General features: G+C 39.1%; 1 protein-coding gene across 2 annotated transcripts in view; it reads right to left on the bottom strand.

The window, feature by feature from the left end:
* CARF (calcium responsive transcription factor) overlaps positions 1–24,373 on the bottom strand; it is a 49,541-nt gene that overhangs the window by 16,942 nt on the left and 8,226 nt on the right. Inside the window, exons 4-11 of one of the 2 annotated variants that reach the window (XM_084643184.1) lie at positions 20,291–20,411; positions 16,648–16,777; positions 14,633–14,717; positions 7,996–8,185; positions 5,279–5,399; positions 4,562–4,705; positions 1,516–1,746; positions 838–1,000 (exon numbers count right to left, since the gene is read on the bottom strand). In XM_084643184.1, the coding sequence (XP_084499310.1) occupies positions 838–1,000; positions 1,516–1,746; positions 4,562–4,705; positions 5,279–5,399; positions 7,996–8,185; positions 14,633–14,717; positions 16,648–16,777; positions 20,291–20,411 (1,185 nt within the window). Of the gene's footprint in view, positions 1–837; positions 1,001–1,515; positions 1,747–4,561; positions 4,706–5,278; positions 5,400–7,995; positions 8,186–14,632; positions 14,718–16,647; positions 16,778–20,290; positions 20,412–24,373 lie in introns of those variants that run through there. The other variant, XM_084643185.1, reaches the window with a different exon arrangement.

The raw sequence follows: 24,373 nt of genomic DNA, 5'->3' as shown, positions 1-24,373 counted from the left end.
TGGCTCTTTAATGTTAATCTTTAGGCTATATATTAAACATGCATCCGATTTACAGGACCAAATGCACTTGGTGGTGTGGGAGGTGGACCTGTCTATCACAGCAGCCTATATCAAGCAGCATAAAATCTTGTCCACATTGCACTCTGGAAGAGCTGAGTTTGCCAGTTCTTGGCAATTCCTTCATAGCTAATAAAAAATCCTGTCAATGGAGAAATCCTTGTCAATGCTTGCCCAAAATTACTTTCTATATGAGAAGAAAATTAGGGGCAACATACATTGGAGTACTGCGCACTTGTAAAGATTTATATTTTGTATTTACTGTTAGACACATTTTCTACAAAGCAGAGTAATAACACTTAGCATTAATATAGCACAATACACATTCAAAACATTGTACAGACATTAACGGGACCACGTGAGGTAGACAGGTAAATTTCATCCCCATTTTACAGATAGGGAAAACGAGACGGACTTGTGAAGTGACTTCCCCAAGGCAACACAGTGGTAGAGCCAGGATTGAAACTCAAGACCTTTGAATGCTGTGCTCATTTCTTCAACTACACTGCCTGAAATTAATGATCTCATTATATACCTCAGTACTGCATAAAGTATCAACTGTTAGCAACATTTCATTGATCATATATTGTTATAAAAGCCTACATTTAATCTATCCTTACTCAGACAAAACTTCCTTTGAAAATTTAACTAGTGGGAATACAAAGTCAGTGGGCGCTTTGGCTGAATAAGAGCCAAGTAGTAAAATTTAAGTAAGGTCTTCAGGATTCATCTCAGAGATTCAGAAAGAAAGGAGAAGAAAGCGTGAAGCTCCAATAATACCGTTGCTGGGATGCTTTCCGAGTTATACACCATCTCCCCGTTTCCCAGGGACTTCTGCACCTCATGGATGTGGTTCTTGATGTCATTCACAGTTGGGAAGAAGGACAAGTTATGCCTCTCTGGCACTTCCTCAGGCTTGAACAATTCTCGCTCCACAAACTTTCTGTCAAGTATTGGAAAGGGGAAGGAGGGAAAAAGGGTGTTGTCAAAAGTTAAAACACACTTACAACATTAGGAGATGTTTCTCCTTCTTCTGCAGCCACCTCTGTCTATGCCCTCAAATATGTTCCAAATGTTAAAAATTACAAGAAAAGAACAAGTTAATGGATCCCATGACCTGGCTCTTCTCCTCTAGTATCCTGGAAATTTTAAAGAGCTAACTCAATAAAATATACATTTCCAACATGAAGAACAAAAGCAGCCCTAAATGGTGATCTGGTATGAGGCAGTGTGAGGAGCTGGAATGCTAGGTAGTTACAACCAAGATAAAGTCCAATAAAAAAAATAAATGAGATGCTAATGCTATATGTGGGGATAAATTCAGCTAATGCAATATGGGGGGATAGATTCATGAAAGAATCAGCATTGCCACATAGCTTCAAGTCAAATTAACTGAATGTATAGTTGATAAAGTGCAATGGAAAGAAGGCAGTATAGTTAGAGTGGATTATGCTATACCTTAGTTGTTTCCTCACTGCATAGACTTGTTCTATTCCCTGAGACACCAGTTCTCGGATCTTATCTGCTACTTGTGGGTGAAGTCGGGAGGGTAAAGTACAGTTCTCATCTCTCACCACATCTTCGTCTTCCTCAGGAGGAGATATGGGGAAAGCGGATGGTGAAGGAGGGAGGCAGGTCTCCATTTCGTGATACTGGTGGGCCTGCTGGGTGGGTAATTGCACATACCATCTGACGAGAAGGAGAGTTTCCAGGTACAATTCCAAAGCAAAGACAGTAAAACAAAATCATTTATTTAAATCCTTCCCCAGGAAGGGAACAATGCAATTGAATGAAGACCCTCTAATCTGGCCATCAACAAAACTTGTATATATACACAACTAACAGCATTCATTACTAGCACAGGTTTCAGAGGAGCAGCCGTGTTAGTCTGTATCAGCAAAATGAACAGGAGTACTTGTGGTATCTTAGAGACTAACAAATTTATTTGAGCATAAGGGGAAGTGGGTTGTAGCCCACGAAAGCTTATGCTCAAATAAATTTGTTAATCTCTAAGGTGCCACAAGTACTCCTGTTCTTATTACTAGCACATACAGCTTTCTCCCACCCCCACATAGGGACAGCGAGTATGTCTGCCTTGTATGGCACCAAACACATAGTTAATACTTAAAGTAACAACCAGCTTTTACATAATTTTGAGTACAAACCTAAAACAAAAAACTCCCAGAGATTACTCTTTTCTTTCAAGAAGCTTTAAATCTGTGCCCCAAAGCTTCCATAAAATGTACAGTACTGCAGTACAGGATTTTTGGCTTCATATCTGAAGGGAATATTCATTGAGCCACCCCTCTCACTGAATCTCTGCACTGCACCAAGCGTTCCATCCTTACAGCTAAGCACTAGATAGGATTCCTTTCATGTCAATGATCCTCTTAATTGACAAGAAAGGTGGCTATTGATCCAGATGAGGTATTCTTCCTCTCCCACTCCCCCAGGTTCACATATTGCTCTGTAGCACTCCCCAGTCCTGATGGCCCCGTGATGGAGAGAATCCACAGGGAATCAAACACATCTCTCCCAAATGGCAATGCAGACATGCAGAGGGTGCTGAATCAGTCAATATAGGAGGCACCTTAACCAGTGCTTTGACACCACATGCTTTCTAACCAATATGTAGATGAAATACATAAATATAGTTGCTCTGATGGACAGTGTATCCCAAATGTGGAGGGTCCATCTATGCCTTTTTTTTGGAAAGACTGTGGGACAGATTACAATGAGTGTGGTATAATCATTAGAGAAAGACTGGACAGCAGCACACTGCGAGGGTTATGCAACCGACTTGCTTTGTAGCTTTGAGCAAATAATTGAACCTCACTATGCCTCAGTCTCCCAGTCTGTAAAATGGGAATAATAATAATAGTTAGTTACTTTGCAGGGATGCATGCGGCTTAATCATGAAGTGCTTTCAGAGCCTCAGATGAAAGACATTTCACAGAAACATTGTTATTCCACTTTTTGTTGTTCTATTTAATACTTTTAGGTATAGCACATAAACAAAAAATAATGTTCAGATAGTACTAATTTACACTGACTCACTACTCTTGGCTCACTCAATTTTGCCTAAGTATTACAAGCAAATATGGGGCTTGATTCATCTCTGCAAGCGGGGGGGGGGGGGGGGGGAGGGGAAGGGGGTTAAGTCCTTCAGCCCATGGAGAGAGCTGCACCTAAAAGCAAATTCATCCCTTAGAACAGGTAGACAGTGGTACTGCTGTTGCCCTTCGCCAAAGGGAACTGCTTTGATTTGTGGTTAGGGCTTCAACAGGGCTACACAGACAGAATCTGCCAAGGAAATGTGCTGATTCAGCACATCTCTTGGGTTCTCTAGCCTTGACTTTCTCCCTGGAAAATACCAGCCTGTTCCAGGTCCCCTAATGGAGTATAACTTTATAAAACATCCTCACACTATGAGCCTTCCTAGGCAGACATTCTGCCACTGCATGGCTACAGCCTGGATTTTGCTGGCAGAGATTAATCAAATGTGGAAGATCAAACCCTTTATGGAGATCCCAGCTATACTTACACTTAATGAGCCTTGCTGTTTACAGTATATGGGTGTTTTAATATGGTTCTTGAAACTGACATTATCTTCACCAAAAATTATTAATGTTCCCTCCCTCCCCCCCCCACACTCACTATGGTCATACGCAAATAAGGTAAATGGGTCCAGTACTGCAACCCTTTACTCGTGTATATTCCCACTGATGTCAATAGATCTATGTAAATATGTTCTACCCACATGAATAAGGGTTTGTAGGGGAAAACCCTTCTTGTGGTCTCTCCGTCAGGCTGCTCACAGAAACCACATCCATGATTTGTTTATTCACATTTTGCAAGTTCTAGCCCAGATCCTTGGCTGTGGATCAGCAATGTCCAGCACAATTCACCTCGGGGGTGAGGGGTGGGAAGGGAGTGTGTGTGTATGTATGCACAAAGATGGTTTAAGTCACCTTTGTGCTCCTTTGATCTTGGGGCTACTCTGGTCCCCTGGTATAAGGAAGAGCATCTGATTTGAGGCTCTGCTACCTCGTGTTGGCTGCCAACAGCCCCAAGGATAAAGGACTGCTCTGACCACACCCTCCTGCTCTCCGAGTCATGCTCTCTGACAGCTACAGGAAGGCAGGTTGTGAAGGAGAAGCCATTACACCAATGTACAGCATCTAAAGATCCTCCCATACTGGAAGTGATCCTCCGATGGTCAGCTGCCTTTGGGGCACAAAGACACCCAGGTTGGGAGAGGTCTGGCTCATTGTTGGTAACGTCCACACTCTTGTAACTGCTTCTGTCTGTATTCTGAAGCGTATTTTATGTAACTCCCACAGTATGGTATGTTACACACTTACAAAACACTTAGGAGTTCCCTTGTGAATGGTTTTCTACCTTTTACAACAGATTTTAATGAAGCCCCTTTTAAAAATAGCCAAGCAACTGATTTTCCTTTCCCCTCCATTTGTCCAGATAAAGAAACGAGTGAAAATTTCACCTGAGGACCCCTCCAGCATCTATCAAGTTCTTCTTCAGCATGTTGAAAGCTTTCTCTTGCTCCATTCTTATGATTTTCTTGTCAATTTTGGGGTCAGTAGGAACTCTATACTCAGGAAACTTTTGAACCTTTTTAATATAGATCCTTCCAAGAAAAAACAAAACAAAAACCAGAAAAATCCAGCTTCATTATACTTCTCCCTCAGGGGAAGGCAGAAACGATTTTATTTCAGACTATTTTTATTGTAAAGAAACTGCAGGAAACTCAAGCAAAGAGGTTCAAAGGGTGGAGAAGCCCCAGAAGTTCTCTAAAGGATTGGTCAGTAAGGTAAAAAGTGAACTAGAAGAGCCATTCCTGAAACCCAGGAAGTTGGCAGCAGAAAGCTCAAAGGGGGGATGAGAATACAGAAGATGCCACCGGAGTTGGATAGGGAGAGGTTTTTGGTGAATGGCAAGAGCTATACATTCCCTGATAAATATAACTCCAAAATAACAGATTTAGGAGATCTATCGGATTCTAGCCACGTCCACTTTCATGGAAAATTATCCTTCTTCTCTCTAAATGAACATTAACTCCTACTTGTATAGGAGATAAAGCAAAATATATTTATAAATCTATGTCACAACACAGTTACCAATTAGGTTTCTTGAGATGCAAGCTCTCTTATATCAGTTACCAGTTTCTCCAGATCTTTTCAGCTTTGTAGCTAATGCTTACCGTGCTGGACAAGTGGCTTTGTACAGCTGGCAGGAGGCATTTTCTGGCTCGCCAGTTTTTTTGGGTTGGAAACCTTTCCTCCTGGGCCCATACTGGCATTCCATCACAATGGCTCTGCTTCCTGTGGACAGAAAGCAACTGGCTCTATTATTAATTCAAACATCCAATGGTTCCAGCCAGCAGACGACAACAAAAAAAGATTTCTGAGGAGAGAAGAGTGATTTGAAGCACTTATTTTCATTCTTTTCTTGGAAGAACACATGTTCAGGGTTGGGGGTGCCTGAGTTACAGAGTGGCTGCTTTCCCCATAATACTACTCAGCACTTATGGAACACATCACAGTTTCAAAGGACTTTCCAAACTAGCTAATCTTCACAAAACTCCTGTGAGATAGGTAATTAAATATTGTCATAGCCATTTTACAGGGGTGAAAATTGAAACACAAAGTTTTAAAGACAGATTCTGCCACCTTTACTCATGTTTAGCACCAGTACTTTACACAACGAGTAGTCTTATGGGCTATTTATTGAGTAAGGTGCTCTACTAAACGCAAGTAGAGGTGACAGAATCTGATTCTAAATTGTACAGTAAATCAAAGGCACAGCTGAAATCAAGACTTGGGAATTCATTACTTCTTGTGCCGTGTACAGTTCTTTAGCCTTGCTGCCACTTGATTTCTTACAGGTTATTAAGGTTTGTGAATTTGATTCCAATTTCTTCTATTAACCAATATTATATCAACACGGTACCCAATATAAATATTACTGTGCAAGAAAGATAGATTTCCACAACATTTGTGAAAACTTCATTAGAGTAACTGGTTTCTTTTATTCAGACTTATGGCAAAGAGGAGTGAAGTAAAAGAGGTAGCCTGACAGAACTGGGAAGGGAACCATTATTTGTTCTGAAGAACATTTAACTTTGTTCCCCAGCACCTCCTGTTCATAATCCAAATACTTTAGCATCCTGATTTTTAAATACCATTTTCTAGCTTTGAAATAACAGATATGTTTATTGTGTCACACTGCTGAGTTATGAGCGGATTCTAAATGATGATCAAAAATATTTTGCATGAGAATGTGACATTAAAATATCAACGCAAATACAGATACTATTTAAAAAGAGGAACTAGATGATATAGTGGACTAGTGCACTGACTTTTTTTACTGGAAATCTGGGAACAAATATTGGCTTAGGTCACTAATGAAAAAGAATTTGGTAGTTTCAACCTCGTCCTTGCCTGCATGCATGACAAAAATAATTTGACAGGACCCTGATTTTACCAACGTCTCAAGTGTCCAAAATCCTACTAAAATCAGGGTTTGGATAATTGAAGCTTTCTGTTTCACAATACAGAATGCTGGCCAGCTTCTTCAAAGCTAACTGGTTCAGCAAAAGCAGAGGCAGGCCAGGGACTGAAGAACAATTCCACTTATGCAGAGATTAGAAACTCCACAAGAACAGCACTTCAGTCCTGCACAGCTCAAGACCTCTGCAGGCCTGAAACTCTACGTCTATAGAGCCTCAGTAAGTGTGACACCACAGCAACATAACTGATCTTCAGTTAACTAGGAAGTCAAGTTAACTGGAGTTTGGAAAATCAGCGTTCCATTTTAACCTGCAGACTCTGTTCAAAAGAAGGCTAGGATTTTAACAACAGGGGTGTTGTAGACTAGAAGTAAAATTCATGAGTAGAATAGTGTATAGAAAGTATATACAGTGCTTCCTTACCTCTCTGTCTGGCCAAAGCAGGCAATATTAAAAGCAGGCTAAATTAATCCACGATATTTTTTAAAACAAAATATTAACTGAGCATGTTTTTACTCTCTCTCTCTCTCTCTCTCTCTCTCTCTCGGAGAATCATTTGTTAAGCTAATCTCACAAGTTGCTAAACAGAACTGGTGTCTCTTGGGTGGGAGTGGGGGAGTTTGTTTTTCTGGATGTGTCCTTTAATATATTCTTGCTCCTCTTCATAGCTGAATGGCCTTAGATGGGTCTTAGGCCTTAAAATGGGTGATGACATTTCACTTTTTCAGTTACTTTCAGCTCAGACAAATGCATCCTGCAGTCAACCATGTATCGTATCCCATAGGTCCCATTTAAACAAGAACAGACTTGATCAGTTTCACATCTCAAATTCACACTCACACTCATTCAATACTTGCTCTATGACTCAAGAAATATGAAATCACAAATTGGCAAAGTCTACACATTTATTTAGAACTTATTTAGAACATTTATTTAGAACTTAACCATCTCTCTGGTTAAGTTTTTTGAAAGTTTTTTTAGAGTGATTTTAAATACCTTATAGGTTCCTACTGACCAAGGTTTTCAGCAGGATCCCCAGAAACCTTAGTAATGTTGATGGATCAATGTCTTACCACCCTCATGAAAACTTCAATGTCCATGCAGAGCAGACAGGACCCTCATCTCTAAGGTCTCATTCAAAAGATGCTTAATTAACCTAACTCTGAAGGATGAAGGGCTTGAATCACTCACATTGGAACGTGAACCTGTGTTCCAGGGAATCTAGATTTTCAAACTTGGGTTTAGACCACTAAGCCATCCTTTCCCAAGTCTGTGCCTTGATTTTACCAATACCTAGTAACATTCTGCCAGAATACTAAGGTATAGCTTCATGAGGATCCTTCTTTTGGCCAACTGACTAGTGATTTTGAAACTTTGAAAATAATTATTAAAAAAAAAAAGTTAATTACCTGCATTGATAAAAGGGATCCCATCATATGGGACATACTGAGATTTCCACATCAACCGTGTGGCGGGTTTGGCTGGGCTTGGAGACTGGCGCGTCCCCCACACACTTTGTGTTTGCTGCTTGTGTAGCGTTAGAACACTCTCTAATTCTGTCTCGCTCACACAATAGCCGCGGTACGAGTCCCCAATTTTCTGCATGGAAAGGAGGTGAAATTATAGGATTATTCACCAATCTGACTGCTGTCGGTACCCAAGAAAATGAATGCAGTCAGGGACTCTGGCATGGTGGCAGGTGAGGAGACTGTCTGAAATGCTTTGTGCACTGGTTGCATCACAACCAGATTTACCATAGGGTCTAACACAAGACCAGCCTTCAGTGAGTTCATAGCACAGGTGTTTGTCAGCAATCTGAGACCATAAGTAAAATACTCAATGTCTGAGCTTTGGTCCATTATTATAACAACACAGTTATCTACAGTATAACCCCATTTCTAAATATTTTGGAGATATCCAAAACCTTCCAAACACAAATACATTTTGGGTAGGTGAGGGACCAAGGCATGCAGTCAGGAGTTGTAACTGACCTTCCGTTAACTGGTGTTTAGATAAATGGGGTTATTCTCTAGTACCAAAAGACAGAACCAGATGAGTTCCTTTACCCTGGACCATTCCCTTAATTTCAGACTTTTCTACTAAAATAAATACTTATTAAATGTCAGTGCATTTTAGGAAATATTTTTGGTGACCTGCTGGTCACATCTAAGAGGAGGAACAAATAATTCAAGCAGAGTTTCTTCCATACACACCGGTCACAGTCAGTCACTTGCATGCCATCTTGCATCACATCTCCATCTGACTACAATGGACCTCTGCGGGCTCTGTGCTAAATGTTCCTCACACTGACTCCACTTGACTTTTGTTGTTGGCTATCTGCTAAATGTATTAACTTAAAACAGGCAAATTCACACCTCAGCACCTCACATAGCATCCAGACTCTGCAGGTGACCATCAATGGGCTTCATCTATACCCCAATCCACCAACAAGGAAACAGATAAGAAAACTACAGAACAGAAAAACAAATGCCATGCAGCACATAGCTGCCACCTGCCCCATCCCTCCCTCCAAGATGCTACAGGTTCTCTGCAAACCATTCTGGAGCAACTTGAAAATAAATACAGCCTCTTTGGGCTGCAAAGCTGGAAAATGTATGTGCTAGAAAAACTATAGTAGAAGATACTTTGCTAGATGCCACACACAGAAAGTGAGCATGTTAAAACCCTTATAAAAGAAATGATTCAGAGTGGAAAGATGTAACCAGACTTTTAGAAAAGTAGATGATATCATAGATTTTGAAAATGAAAGCTGAAAAGGGCCCAATGTACATAGTAAACCCACTGATGGAAGTACATTTTGTGACTGATAAGGGAGACAGAGACAGAATAATAAGCAGCAGCAAGAGACCTTAAGAAAAACCAAAACACAGTAGTGTTTCACTTGATGTCTTCATTCCCCTGATGTTTTTCCGGCCTCTCAAACAATAACAACTTGGCTCCTTTGCAAGCCAATGGTTCCATTTTTTTGAGCCAAATTCAACCCCGGCAACAGAAGATGCAACTTCATGGTCTTCAGTGGAGTTGCACATACTTACAATATAACTGAATTTGGCCCAACTTATATATCGCTAAGATTCGGCGTGAGTGCACATGCTTGCAGAGTGAGAACAGTCTTTATTACAAATTTTGATTATCTTTAGAATTAAAAACACAAAATTTAAAAATATGCAGAGTTGACAGAGTGAAGAATAGGATGGACTGAATCAACAATGACAGCAGAGAAGCCGGGAAGCAAAGCAACTGAATTGGATCTGAAGATGGATAAATCACTGACTCTCAAGAGCATAAAAGCAAAAGCCTTGGAAAGCCAGGTTTTTAAAAATACATGTTCTGAGAGTTCTTGAGGAGGTTGAAGACCCAGACAGAAACACTAGGTAAAATTCTCTCTCTCTCCAACACTAACATTAACTTTAAGGGAGTTACTCTACGCTGGTGTGTACAGAAAACGTACTGGGTCTTTAGCTATTGGAGGAGCTCCAGGCACAAGTTAGAGGATGCAGAGGCAAAATGCTCATTGCTATTTCTAGCTGCAAGGACAGAAGGGATTTTGGCATCTGCCAGAAATTCAAAAATAAATAAATAAATAAAATCTGCTCTGCACAGGTTGTTAACTCAGAGCACAGGTTTGAGAACATTAAACCAAAGAGACAACATTCAGTTCTCTCTGGAGAAAACATTCTTGAATAAAATACATCAGAGAAAATACATTCTCTCTATTCTCTGAAATGAAAACAATGGTTACATATTAAAAAACACATTTATATTTTGGATTCTTTCTTCCACTAAACACCTGATCCAGAAAAAATGATGAAGAATTACACAATGGATTGTGATTTTGAGATCATCATCATTTAACAAGTGGCAGGCCTGTACTTGCTGTAATTTCCTCTTTGTCCCCCATTTAATTGCTTTATGTCTTGGGGGGGAAGGTTCCATTTTTTTAAAGTGTTATTTTAGCCTTTATTTATTATTTGATCAGGCTATGTTAAGAAAAAGTTTCACACAGAATTTAAATATTAAAAAAATGGCTGATATCTGCTATACATCCCTTCTTATATTTATTCTTAATCTTATAATGTAGATTAGGCGTATCAACACAAGTTAATTTTGTACTTATGTTCCCACAATGGTATGCATCCATCACAACAGTAAAGGTGCTAATGCATTTTTACCAGAAGGTCATGAAAACTTGCTCTGAGCTGATATGCCTGATGGTGGCAAGGAATGCCTTTCATTTGTATGTTTATTTTGCTTAGCTCTGAAACTGGTAATATTACCTTGTATTTAGTCTTGTACGTTTCAGTCAGTCAACATTCTAGTTTACACTAGAATATAAAATACAGAACAAGCTGATACAATTAAACACATGCCCCACAACCACTATCATCAGGCAAATGCTTGAAAAAAAAAAAAAACCCAATCCCCTGCACCAAGCTGGTCAACAGATTTGGGCTCTGAGAGACCAGTGAGGAAAACAACTTCTAGAGAAAGAGGACCTCCATTGAGATTCCTTACCTCCAGCCCTCCTCCACATTCAAATCTTAGGGATTTCTCAGCTCAGACACCCAAGGTTGAGCTCAAACCATCACAATGTTATACACAGAAAGAGGAAGTCTCAGGTAGCCTGGACCCAGACCATATAATGTTCTGCTGATCAAACTAAACATCTTGAATTGCATGTAGAAGTGAACCGGAAGTCCACCAGACTGCAGAGAATTGCTGCAACATATACTCCCTGCAGCCAGGTCTGCTATGTAAGTGAATAGCTGTATTCTGCAACAGCTGAAGCTTCTGCACCTTCAAGAGTAGCCTCACCTACAGCACATGGCAGCAATCCAATCTGACGGTTAAAAAGCTATGGGGCTAGTTAGTGGAAGGATGTCTAGTGATAAATACAGTAACTTGACAGTAAAAGTTTGAAATTGCCTAGCCAACTATGCTACCTGGGAAGCCAGGTGCAATGAAGTTATCCAGAAGAGCATCAGATTACACACCTCCTTTACAATAGGCAGGAACATGCCTTCAATAATGGGAGCAAATACATCACCACCAGTCCTTCCAGAGGCTTCCATAACCAGCACCCCATCTTACTCTCATTCAAGGCCTTACGTTTGCCAGGTACAAGGACAATTAGGGAACCACGGCATCCTAGTGAGGTAAGACAGGCCTACAGTTGTATGTTGTAAGTTGGTGACCCTGTAGACCTAATAAAGTCAATCTCCCATCACCGCTTTACTTACACACAGAACAGAGTATTTTCCTCAAAAAGGGGCCTTCAGATGTATTATCAGTTGTCTTATATCAATCCCTGGGATTTTTCCGAGAGGAAATAATGGAACCACAGGAAGTGTGAACCTAACAGCTCCAGTCATGGTCCCCAAGTGAGTTAACAAAAGTTTGCACAACTGTCCAATAAATCTGGCTTCTAGGAATGCTGTGAGGTGTTCAACAACCTGCCACACAGCTGAAAAGGCACTTCGTTAATTCAGCCCATCAAAAATCTTCAGAACGTGATCAAAAATCCTTTATTGTAAATTATAATCCTTCACTTAAAAAAAATAAGATACATCAAAATGTCTGCTCCAATTCACATCAATGAAGTAAACTCCACAGCTTACCTGGGCCATTTAAATACATAGACAAAGCTTGTAGTTTTGCATAAGTGATGTGTGATAAGTTGACGGAACAGAACAGATGTAGGGAGAATGGCTCAGCTAGGCACAGGAGGAGCATGGTCAGCAACAGCCCTTAATGCTGACTTTGGAAAGGTGCAGCTTTTGCTGCTCTGTGCTTGTTGCCAGATAGACAGCAGTCCTGAGCCTAGTGCTCAAGGGAACAACAATTATGTACTGCAGCCAGCTCCAGCACAAGCATAACAGGTAAAGCCCCCCTGTGCTCTTTTCTCCAAGGGCACCCATGCAGGCACTAATATTGTTAACATTCAGTTTGTCCTGAAAAGTGACTGAAAAAGTGGAATTCTGGGGTAGTATGTTTATTGTCTCAAGTGTGCTCAGCTCAGCTGAGAAGTAAAGAAGGGGTTTCTCTAACTGCTAGTCCGGCAAACTTCGCTTGAGTTCTTTCCTTCTAACATATCACCAGCAATAAAAGGTTCCCCAGGACAAGCTCGGCTAGGTTACATCTGAAAACCCCACTGCCTCCAGATTATGCCCTCAATGACAACTATACAACCCATTTGCCTTCAATGGGCTTGCATAGTATAACTGACTGGAACTTAGTAAAACAATTCTGCTGATGATACATAAGAAGGAATGGAATTCAGCTCATTCCTGCTTAGCTGTGTTGGCTCTGCAGTGCTAACAAGAATAAAAAGCAGCAAAACAATAAAACTTTTTTTTGTTACTAAAGGGAACAAAGTGTCTCTGAATAGTTCTGTGGAGCAGCAGAGTGCAGATCTTACATTCTCACTATTAAGAGTAGAACTGCCACTTTAAACAGAAGCAGTATTTTTTTCTTTTTCTTACAATATTAGGACATTAAATGCTATATGAATACTGATCTTAAGGTTATGAATTTAAACACAGTAGGTGGAAATTTTAAAGGGGACGAAGGGAGTCAAGGACCTAACCCCCATTGATCTTCAAATAAAGTTTTATATAAAATAAAATACTTTAGTAAATGATTAACAGATGTTATGCAAATGTTACAGTTATGAGCAGCATGTGTTATAGATGTCTATAATCACAATAGAAGGGATTAGAGATGATTATCTGCAACGTATTGACCTGTTGGACTCTAACAACTGATTAAGCATTTATTTAAAATAATTACTTATTTATTAACCTGTTATAAACTATGTATAAATGAAACCTTAATATGAAGTATGACCAATAGTCCTATCCCCAAATGTTAGGATATTTCAAAGTTAAGGATCTCATACCAAGATTAACTCACCCATGTTGTACATACTGCATATATTTTTAACAGTCAAATTAATAATAAAAATTAATGTTCAGTATGATAAAGTTAATGTTACCGATTTCCTGATTTTTGGGTGTGAATATCAATATGCTTAATACTATATTAACACTTGCATGTGATAAATAAGGTCTTATCTGTGTTTTTTAATTAGTTTACAGATTTGCAGGTGTGCATAGAGAGGAATTTTAAATTGCTTAGGAATTTAAAATCAACTGATGACTACACGTGTCAGCAGCATCACATTTAGCCACAAGGTGACATTTCTGCAATCAGATATTTGACAACTTAAGAAAATGCAGTTCTCAGATTTGCAGATTCCTGGTTTAGGTCAAATGGCATGCTAAGTGGAAAGTTTAATTTACACCAACTATGTAAATTCTCTGGCATTTATCATGGTGCAATGCTTGCACTACATAAATGGAAATAAAATAATTTTATGGATTTTTTTTAAATAACTAAGGGTAGGAAGGGGACCAGTCTGGTTTATGAAGCTAAAGAATTTTCCTATAACAAAATTAGCTGTATATGGGAAAGCTAAAGGAAAAATATTCACTTCAAGGAAGAAAAATAATTGATAATATAAGAAAAGTCCTTTGATGAATGAGAGAAACAAGTACATATTGTGGTATCTAGGACAGAAGTTGTGTGATTTTATTAAAATATAAATGCCCTTCTGGAATGTTGACATTATGGTACCTTTACTCTCATAGACTAAGAGTCTGATCCTGCAACTATGCATGGACCTTTACTCTCAATAGTAATCCCACTGAATTGAACTCCTATAAGACTACTCATGAAAGTAAAGTTACCGGCACAGTTGCAGGCTTGGGCCCCAAAAGAGAAATTTCCCAATCAATGGATTGTTAAATGCAATCAAATGAAGCATTGTCTTAGTACAAACCACTGAGGTTTGCACAACACCCAAGAATGGCTATAAAGCACTTCCACTTTTTAGAAGTGGTAGACTTTTTTTTTTTAATCGCACTGTGAAATTTAAATGCAAATAATCTACATAACTAAAATTTTTATTCTGTGAGTTTCTTAATCTAGATGAACTGAGTATAATTAGGATTGTTTGCAGCCCACCTCGCAGTTCCTGAGACGACGGGCCCACGTAGGAGTGTTTGGGGGCAGTGGCTGGAGAGGGACAGGAAAAAGATCTTCCACTATCCTGAAAAATAATGCAACAAACATATAGACAGATGATCAAGAGAGTGACATCAAATCCAAAGTAAAAGGCAATATAGGATTCCCTTTGTCAATATCCTTGTATTATGACTGCAGATAACTTTTATTGCCACACTGTAGATATGGTAACATCTGTAACTGACAATTATCTTGAGAAACTTATGAAAAAATTCATTCTCAACATGACACACAATTACTGTAAAACTTCACACAATGCCATATTTTAAAACGGCACTCTCTGGCTTCTGTATTCTCCTATTTCGTTGGGTCACCTAATTCAGCAAAGCACTTAAGAAGAGACGAGAGGAAGAGTTCTGTATAGCTCCAAAGCGTGTCTCTTTCAGCAACAGAAGCTGGTTCAATACAAGATATTACATAACCCACCTTGTTCGTTCCCAAAGCTCTTAAGCACATACTTAAAATATAAGCCATATAGCTTCCTGATAAAAATCACAGCTAGAACACTCTTAAAAGAGACTGGTGGAGTTTGTTAAAGATTCCAGTATACAAGGAAGTCAATGGTAGAATTCTGGAGCCGACACTGACATGAAATACATGTTAAATGTTACTTGTTTTCAAATATAACAATTCTTAAATTATTGAAAACAGCTACCAAAAAGTGCTTCATGTGAGCATCATGGGATCCCCACCCAAAGGGTCACATTTTGTATCTAACTCCCTAAATCCATCAGGATCTGTCTACCATTCCAAGAATTCCAAGACCCCAGTAAATCACCTACTGCCAACACAAAGAGCCCTAAAATCCAGCTACATATATGTTTGGCTTTCAGGACATTTATTTTCCTTCACAACATCTCCAAAAAACTTACATTCAAATATCTATTCACAAAACATTTTTACTACATTTTAGAGCCATCTTCAATACAGTCAGTTTGCAAAACAACATTATGCTGCAGTGCCAAGGGTATAATAATGACCTAACGTTTTCTTTTCCACCAAATCCTAACGCAAGAAGGCAGGCTCACCAAAGAGGGCACACACGAAAGAAAAAGTCAAAATTAGAATTTGTGAAGATTTTCTCTTTTTAAAATCAAAATTAATTATATGAAAAGGAATCCTAATTTATTCTCAACTGAAAGCACAAGAGACATAGTGTACTGCCATATTGGAACCAAAAGGATATAAAACAAAATAAGTGAGAAAGTAGCTTATTTCTAATTTTAAGAAAAATTGTGCTGCATTAATATACTTTTCAAAGGTCACCTATAGGAAAACTCTGTTAGCAAAGATTTCTACACAGAGTTCTCAGAAGAAGCCCAAGGAGTTTTCCCCCTGAACATCAACTGAAATAGGCAATTGGCTATCAACTGAATAGGCAATCAACTGAAATTGGCAATCAAATTATCAAATAGGCAATCAACTGAATAGGCATTGACACCAACAGCCTCTCTGTGCCTAACTGACTCTGAAGTCTTTCAAATTCCATTTTAAGATTCAGCTCTTCTCTTTGGCCTATAATTCCTAATAAACAGCCCTCCTCCCACAGTGCAAATACAAGAAACTCTACTCAGCTTCACAATTTCCCTATGCTCACTGAGTCACTTTCAGATCTCATTTACACCAGTATTAATCTGGAGTAACTTCAATTATTTAAATGGAATTATTCTAAATGTACACCAAGATGAAATCAGAATACATCCCACACTCTCTGGAATTTAGATATTTTACCCCTCTTCCCCTGGCTGTGGCACATCTACAGCTGTTCCCTGCATAATATACTGCAGCCTACAATATGTCGTTCAATAGTATTTACAGACTGTAATCACTTGTGGAGACTTCCATAACAATTTTGTAATAACAATTACAAAAATGAACTGAAATTGATGATATGACTAATTGTATGTGTCTGTGGTGCTAAGTGATATTTGACGGCTCTTTACCTTCTCACCTACCTGCTTGTTGTCTTTTTGGACACTGTGAGAGATGCTTGGGGATGAAGTATGTAACTACTTGTACTGTCTGCAATAGCAGCCACTGCTACTGTCTGCAAGTTCCCGTCACTGCGTTTCTCTTCTGAAACACCTTTGGGGGGAAAAAAACCACACCACCCTCCTGTTTAATAACTGCACAAAGAACGGGGAAATGACAAGTTATGATTTATTGTGATCTGTTGGAAAAGTAAGCATTTTTGCACATGAAATAAAGGAATGCAGTGGATGGGAGATTATAGAAAAATTAAATAATTATGATCGAATAGTGATGATTTATAAAATGTAGGAATATGCATGCAAATATATCATTGATGTTATACTGTTTCGTCTTTGTAACTCCACTATAGCAGATAAATCCCTACGTGATTCAACAAATAATTACAATAACTTGTAAATTAATCTGTCCTACATTTTCAAAAATCTATATCATAGTTGCAAGTCTAACCCTGTCGGCTGCAAATTACACATCTATTTGCTTTAATGTTTTCAACAAGGGAGGTTTAAGACACTAAAATCTGTTTCACACCTAATCAGAAGCAAACAAATGGGTAGGCCCATGCCTCAGATTATTCCATCTAATCATACAAGAACATCTTCAACATACAGTAAATGACTAACCCTAATTGATGTATGCATTGCAGTTGTAGCTGTGTGAGTCCCAAGATATTAGAAAGACAAGATGCGTGAGGTAATATCTTTTATTGGACCAACTTCTGTTGGTGTCTCTTTCACCGAAAGAAGTTGGTCCAATAAAAGACATTACCTCACGCACCTTGTCTCTCTAATCCTAACTGATGTATTTGCATGTGAAACTGATCATACCCATAGGCCTAGTTTGACTTCTATATTTTGGGGGGCAGCTCCAGCCAGGCCAACGAGGCTGCACATGGGGGAGGGGCAAATTTTGCACCTGCCTGAGGCTTGCAGTTTGATGGGGACCAAGCCCCTCGGCCCCCCAAACCATGCCCAAGATCATACTTATGACCTATATAGTTCTTTTAATCTTCAAAATAACATATTACCACAAATTAATTCTTACATTCCTAGTGAAGTAAGTTTTTATTACTACCCATGTTATACAGCTAGGGAAATTGAAACAGAAAAGGTAATAGTCCAAGACCACAGAGAGACTCAGTATCAATAGTGAGAATCAAATTCTTGAAGTATAATCCAAGTCCATCTTTCTTTACTGAAAAATGTAATGGTTATTCAGTAAATAGGATAAACGTTTCATCTACATTTGATCTACTAACAGCAGTTTGCACACACAGCAAATATTCCTAGATTGAGACACTTCCAACTTGTCTGCAGTTAAAGGAAAATGTGAAGAAAAAACGTGAATGTAATTAAATCAGTGTTTGTCTGAGAATGAAGAAAAACTGTTGGTAGAAGTTATGTGGTACAGAAATCATTCACATAGAAAGGCCTGTGAATGTTTGTTAATGAGTATCTCTTAATGAAATTCTGAGCAGCAGAACGTGTCTCTGAATTTTGGGACAAACAGACAAAGCCTTGTGTTCAGCTAAACTTACAAGCAAACAATCAAATTTTTGAAATTCCATTAGGTGCCTAAATTGTTCTTAAGAAAACAGCAAGCTTATTTGTACATGCAATGGTGTGTTTCGTTGCACCTTAGTGTGTGCTTAAAATGTATTCTTGATATATCAAGGGTGAAATCCTCCTGGCTCCATGAAATCAATGGCAAAACACTATTTTTTCTTCAGAGTACCCTAAGTACTCAGCGTATATGGCTTCAGAGTAGATTTTTTTTTAAATTTCCATTGTCTTCACTGGTCTTTGGATCAGGCCCATAATGTCTAAACATCACTTTTGGCATCATTTACTGCTTTGAAATGTGTTACCTTACTTTTATAAATTTAAACAATGGAACAACTTCAAACTGGCAGTACCTGCTTACAGACCAAGCAGTCAGATTTGTCTGACTCAGCACAAACATTAAATACTTTTTTCCCATTAGAAAGAATTAAAGTAGATGTTACACATTTTTAAGTGTAACATCCCAAAAGTCTCAATTTGGAAACATCATAAAATCCTTTTAAAATTAAAAGAAAATACTGCATTTTTGAAAACTCCCAAAATGTAATTATGTACTGCTTTTCTCTGTCCTAGCAGACTATGTTGCAAAAAACAAACAAAATAAAGAACACACCACCAAGCCCCAAGATACTCAGGATTTTATTAACAGCAGGAAGGAATCCAGCTTCTGAAGGTTTCTTTGTTTTTAAAATAATGGTTGAGGGGTAGGCTAGTGAAAATTTTTTTAAAAAGATCTGCCATAGGAAAGTTTCTTGAAAGTTGAGACTCCAGTGAAAGTCACTTTTCAAATGTACAGCTATTTTAAAAAAAGTCAAAATCAATTTTATGTACTGTAATTGAAATGTACTGTTCTCATAGACTGCTACCTATTCAACAAAAAATTCATATAAATTTGTTGATGTACAGTGTTAAAGTTAGGATGGGAGGCTCTCCGAGTATTTGCATGCACAGAGGAAGGCTGAAACAGTGGTTCGGGTATCAGCATGGAACTTGGAGATGTGCGTTCAATTTCCTGCTCCACCACAGATTCTCTGTGAGACACTGGGCAAGTCATTTGGCCTCTCAGTGCTCTGCATTCCTCCTCTGCGAAATGGGGATAATAGCACTGACCTCCCTCCTTGCCATGGTTTCTGTGAAATGCTTTGAGATCTACTGATGAAAAGCCCCATATTATTAATTATAAAATTACTAAAACTAGTAAAATGCAGATAATTTCATATCCAGGGCTATCGAGACAGACTCATTGGCAGCAGACAACTCCTTCAAATAGTACTGCCAAGAGAAGAAAAAACGCACAGGAAATAATATTCCAAAACCTTGACTAAAAAAAGTCATTGTGCCCCCAAAGCTATTTCACTATTGGCAACTTCATCTGCTTATTCTTGTGGGAATGATGCTGAGGGTGCCTCCAGGTATTTTATTGTTACCAAGTCTGGGGTTCCTCACTGATTTTTCACAGATTTTTTTAGAATTATGGGACTGACCCAAAGCCCTCTGAAGTTAAAGGAGACTTTCCATTTACTAAAATGGACCTTGAAGCGAACCTTATATGTGGACCACAGATACTTGTTCCTTCAGAGAAGGAGCAGAAGCCCCTAACTGCATAGATAGCCAGGAATACGGAAACTTGGTGACATACAATGTACCTGAGGAAAGTGAAAGAGACATGGAATCTATTTTGGCTCTACCACTGACTGACTGTAGAAACCCGAGCAATCACTTATTCTCTCTTGGTAAATATTCTGCGAATCCCCACCGAAATTAATGAGATGGCATGGGATGTAAATCAGGGCAGAATTTACCCATACTACATCTCAAATGGGCATATGATGTAATACTTATTTCACAAGGATCTTGTCCCAACTTAAATGTTTGTAAAGTGCATGGTGATATTCAGATGAAAAGTGCTGTAAATGCAAATATTTATTATTATATCTACAATATTAATTGAAGGAAAGGGGAAATAAAGAATTCATAAAGATGGATCATTTGATATGTTTTTGGCCACAAGAACAGACAATCCTCAAGTCCCACAGGTAAAACTCACCCTGCGTGCTGGTGACATCCAGAAGTTGTCCTTGAGGAATAATCACTTGTGCCATTCCTGGCTGGGTCGAAGGAATTACATGTAGCACCGGTCCATGTTCTGACTGGCTGGCAACAATCATCTATTAAAATAAGAATTAAAAATACTTTGTAATACTTATTATATAGCATGATCTGGTTAACCGGTTTTCAGTGTCATTAGCATGTTTTGGTTACTACCAGAATAATAACTACCTTTGAAATTGTTTTACATTTGAAGAGTAATTTGATTTTACTGTATGAGAAATTTGAGGGTTTATGATGGAAGACAGTCCACTTTAACATTCGAAAATATGTGTCAATGATTTCTAACTGCTCAAAACCTTTTAAAAACTTAACATTTATTAAGCTAAAAGTAGAGAGAAGCAATTGTGATTTTGTGCTGACATCCAAACAGCCTTGTTTGAAACTTTGAACGCTGCTACCAGCTCTATTGAAAAGGATTTTTAAAAAGTGTATTCACTATCCGAAACAGAAAATCATGGCTGTTTCTGTAAATTAAAGCTATAGTCATGTATAATAATTAAAAAAATATCAATTTCCTCAAATCTATAGTCTTATAAAACTGCTGTATACTGATATGACGTATTATGGACGAGCTGGAATTAGAGAAGTTTCAGGACATTCTTCATGAAACCTGGCAAACCAAATTATTTTCTTTATGGTAGATAGTCTCTGAGGTAATAAATAGTTTTAGCCTGTGGAAAAAGGTAAGCCCTACCTAATAAATATTCATCTTCTATTTCTAACTTTTTTTTGGGTTGGTGTCTGGCTTTTTTAAAAAAACACACACACACACACAATTTGGATGAGTGAGGTGTCTTTTTAATTGTAATTTTCTGTAGATCTACAGTATATGCCAGCAAAAAACTTTGGATCAATGGTTTTTTTTTTAACTTTAAAAAAAGAGAAAATGTAAGACCTGTGAGGCATTGTTATATGCAAATTAATCAGGGGAGAAAGGAAGAGGAAGAATATCATTGGCTGACTTACCGCTGATGCCATATGTGACGTTGCACTCTATATGATTTTATGAAAATATGGTAATAAGTGTGAAATATAATGTAACTGGAATATGCTTCATGCAAAAGGTCTCTTGTAAGGAAGCTTACATTGTAAGGAAGCTTATCATTACAAAGCTTATAATCTACTGAGTGTGTTCATCCTATTTACATGAATTTATTATTCTTGTATCTGAAACTAGAAATATGAAATATAACTCGGAGTCCTATTTTATTATGCAAAGTGTGGGCCGTTAATGGTGGTTTAGAATCTTGATGGCTCCCATTAACTAGGACAATTGACTGTAGATGGCTCTGTTTACTTGCAAGCCTTCCTGTGAGTTAGGCCAGGTAGAATGAAGGCTTGGGGTCTCACAGGACATGTGACCATGTCACCTGTTACTGGAATCCATCTTAAACCTGGTGCTTTTCCATTTAGAAGGAGGGGTGGGGACCCAAAGAGATAAAAGATTCCTGCCTTGTGCCAAAGGTATATAAGGGGGTGGAACAGAACAAAGGGGGCTGCAGTCATGAGAAATCCCCTAGCTACCACCTGAGCTGGAACAAGGACTGTACCTGGAAAAAGACTGGGCCAAGACTAGAAAGGAGACTAGTCTGTGAAAGAAGCTTATTGGAACATCTCTGAGAGTGAGATTTTATCTATAATCAGTTCCTTAACGTATTAGGCTTAGACCTGCGTGTTCCATTTTAGTTAACTTGGTAACTTACTTCATTCTGTCCGTTATTACTTGGAACCACTTAAATCCTACATTTTATATTTCATAAAATCACTTTTGCTTCTTACTGAACCCAGAGTTAGTGACTAATACCTGGGGGAGCAAGCAGCTGTGCATCTCTCTATCAGTGTTATAGAGGGCGGACAATTTATGAGTTCACCCTGTATAAGCTTTATACAGAGTAAAACGGATTTATTTGGGGTCTGGATCCCATTGGGAGCTGGGTGTCGGGGTGCTGGAGATAGGTGACTTGCTGAGCAGTTTTTGACTAAAAAGTCTGCAGCTTTGGGGGCGTGGACCAGACCTGGGTCTGTGTTGCAGCAGACTAGCGTGTCTGGCTCAACAAGGCAGGGTTCTGGAGTCCCAGCTGGCAGTGGAAAATGGGCTCAGAGGTAGTTTCAGCACATCAGGTAAGAGTCCCAAGGGGGTCTCTGTGACCAAACCCGTCACAGTGGTGTAGTTGAGCAGGATCTGTGCACAGCTGATTGCTTTGAGACACTGGTAGTGATTTTAAGTGAGTTTTAAGTAAGCTGGCTGGAGAACAGACAAAGTGGTTACCGGTTTGTTATTTTCTGTTTGCTTATTTCAGGTAAGGGAAATAGGGACAGAAAAGTAAGCAAAATAAGTAAGAGTGAAGATCAGAAGAAGCTAGAACTGCACAGGTTGTAAATTGCCCAGAAAGGCTGAACACTGGGTGCTGGAAAGTCCCTGTTAACTAAGAAGCCCCTGAGCTGAGTGGATCTCAGTTTCAGTGAACTGCTGTGAGGTGTGGCCTAACCTCTGGGTCTGTGCTGAAGCTGACCGGAGCATCTAACTCAGCAAGACAGGAGTGGAGGGGTGCCTATTCTGGCAGAGGGGTTGTTCTCTGTAGTATCCCAGGTCATCGAGTGACCGTCTCAAGGGAAGACAAATGAAAATTGATTTGCAATTTTCCCGGAAAAAGGCTGCCATGAAGGCAGAAACAGACAAAGGGCTGCACACCAGCAAGCGCTGGATTTAAAAGACAAAAAGATTGAAGCACAGGAAGATGCTCAGGAGGAGAAGAAAAGAGAACGGGTAGCAAATGCCCTGTCCAAAAAAAAGGAATTTTAGATTTACTGCCTCCGCCATGAACAGTGTCCAAGTCTCTGGCAGTAAGTTCGGGAGGAGGGTGTGACGTTGCACTCCATATGCTTTATGAAAATTGTTAGGATATATATATTCAGGCCTGTACTCTTAAGAATTTAGGTGTATTCTTATCACTCGGCTAGTTATAGAGGTATAAAACAAAGAATCAAAATCACTGTCTGCCGGTGTAAGGTCCTTCTCTTACTGTGACAGTCTGAGGCCCTGTTCTTAAGCTAAGGTCTTTGGCTAAGCAGCAGAGGCAGCCATAAGCTGGGAAGCAGCCGGTCACATTCTCACATTCCAAATTAGTCACATTGAAATACGGTGCTATTGGGCTGTTAGGAATACAATCCTGTCCTGATGGTGCCTATCGCCTCCAGAGAAAGGGAAGTGCCTAGAAAATGTAAAAGGAAACTTAGTTTGATAGCATCCTGTCTGACAAGAACTCACTTATCAATAGCTCGGATGTGAAATCCTCACTTCTGTATCGTTTTGTCATTATAGTTCCCACTTTGCTATTGTTTGTCTGTATAATCTCTGTCTGGTTCTGTGATTGTTCCTGTCCGCTGTATAATTAATTTTGCTGGGTGTAAACTAATTAAGGTGGTGGGATATAATTGGTTACATAATCATGTTACAACATGTTAGGATTGGTTACTTAAATTTCAGGAAAATGATTGGTTAAGGTATAGCAAAGCAGAACTCAAGTTTTACTATATAGCCTGCAGTCAATCAGGAAGTGAGTGGGTGGGTGTGTGGGTGGGGGAAATGGGAACAGGGAATGGGGGTGGGGAAACTGGAATCATGTTTGGCTAAGGGCAGGAATGGGAACAAGGACACAGGTGTAAGGCTCTGTGGTGTAAGAGCTGGGAAGGGGGACACTAAGGAAGGAACCTGGAATCATGCTTGCTGGAAATTCACCCCAATAAACATCGAATTGTTTGCACCTTTGGACTTTGGATATTGTTGCTCTCTGTTCATGCGAGAAGGACCAGGGAAGTAAGTGGGTGAAGGAATAGCCCCCTAACAAAAATATGCTTGGAATGTGAACATAATGTAACTGGAATATGCTTCATGCAAAAGGTCACTTGTAAGGGATCATTACAAAGTTTATAATCTACTGAGTGTGTTCATAATTCCCAACATTCAGCAAAAGTGGCTCATATGATAGCAGAAGAAAGAAGAGGAAAGAGTAAGCAG

This window comes from Lepidochelys olivacea (assembly GCF_965140295.1).
Source record: "Lepidochelys olivacea isolate rLepOli2 genome assembly, chromosome: 11".
Classification (NCBI taxonomy): Eukaryota; Metazoa; Chordata; order Testudines; family Cheloniidae; genus Lepidochelys; species Lepidochelys olivacea.
The sequence above is the reverse complement of the archived record's forward strand: the minus strand, read 5'-3'. Positions and strand labels throughout refer to the sequence as shown.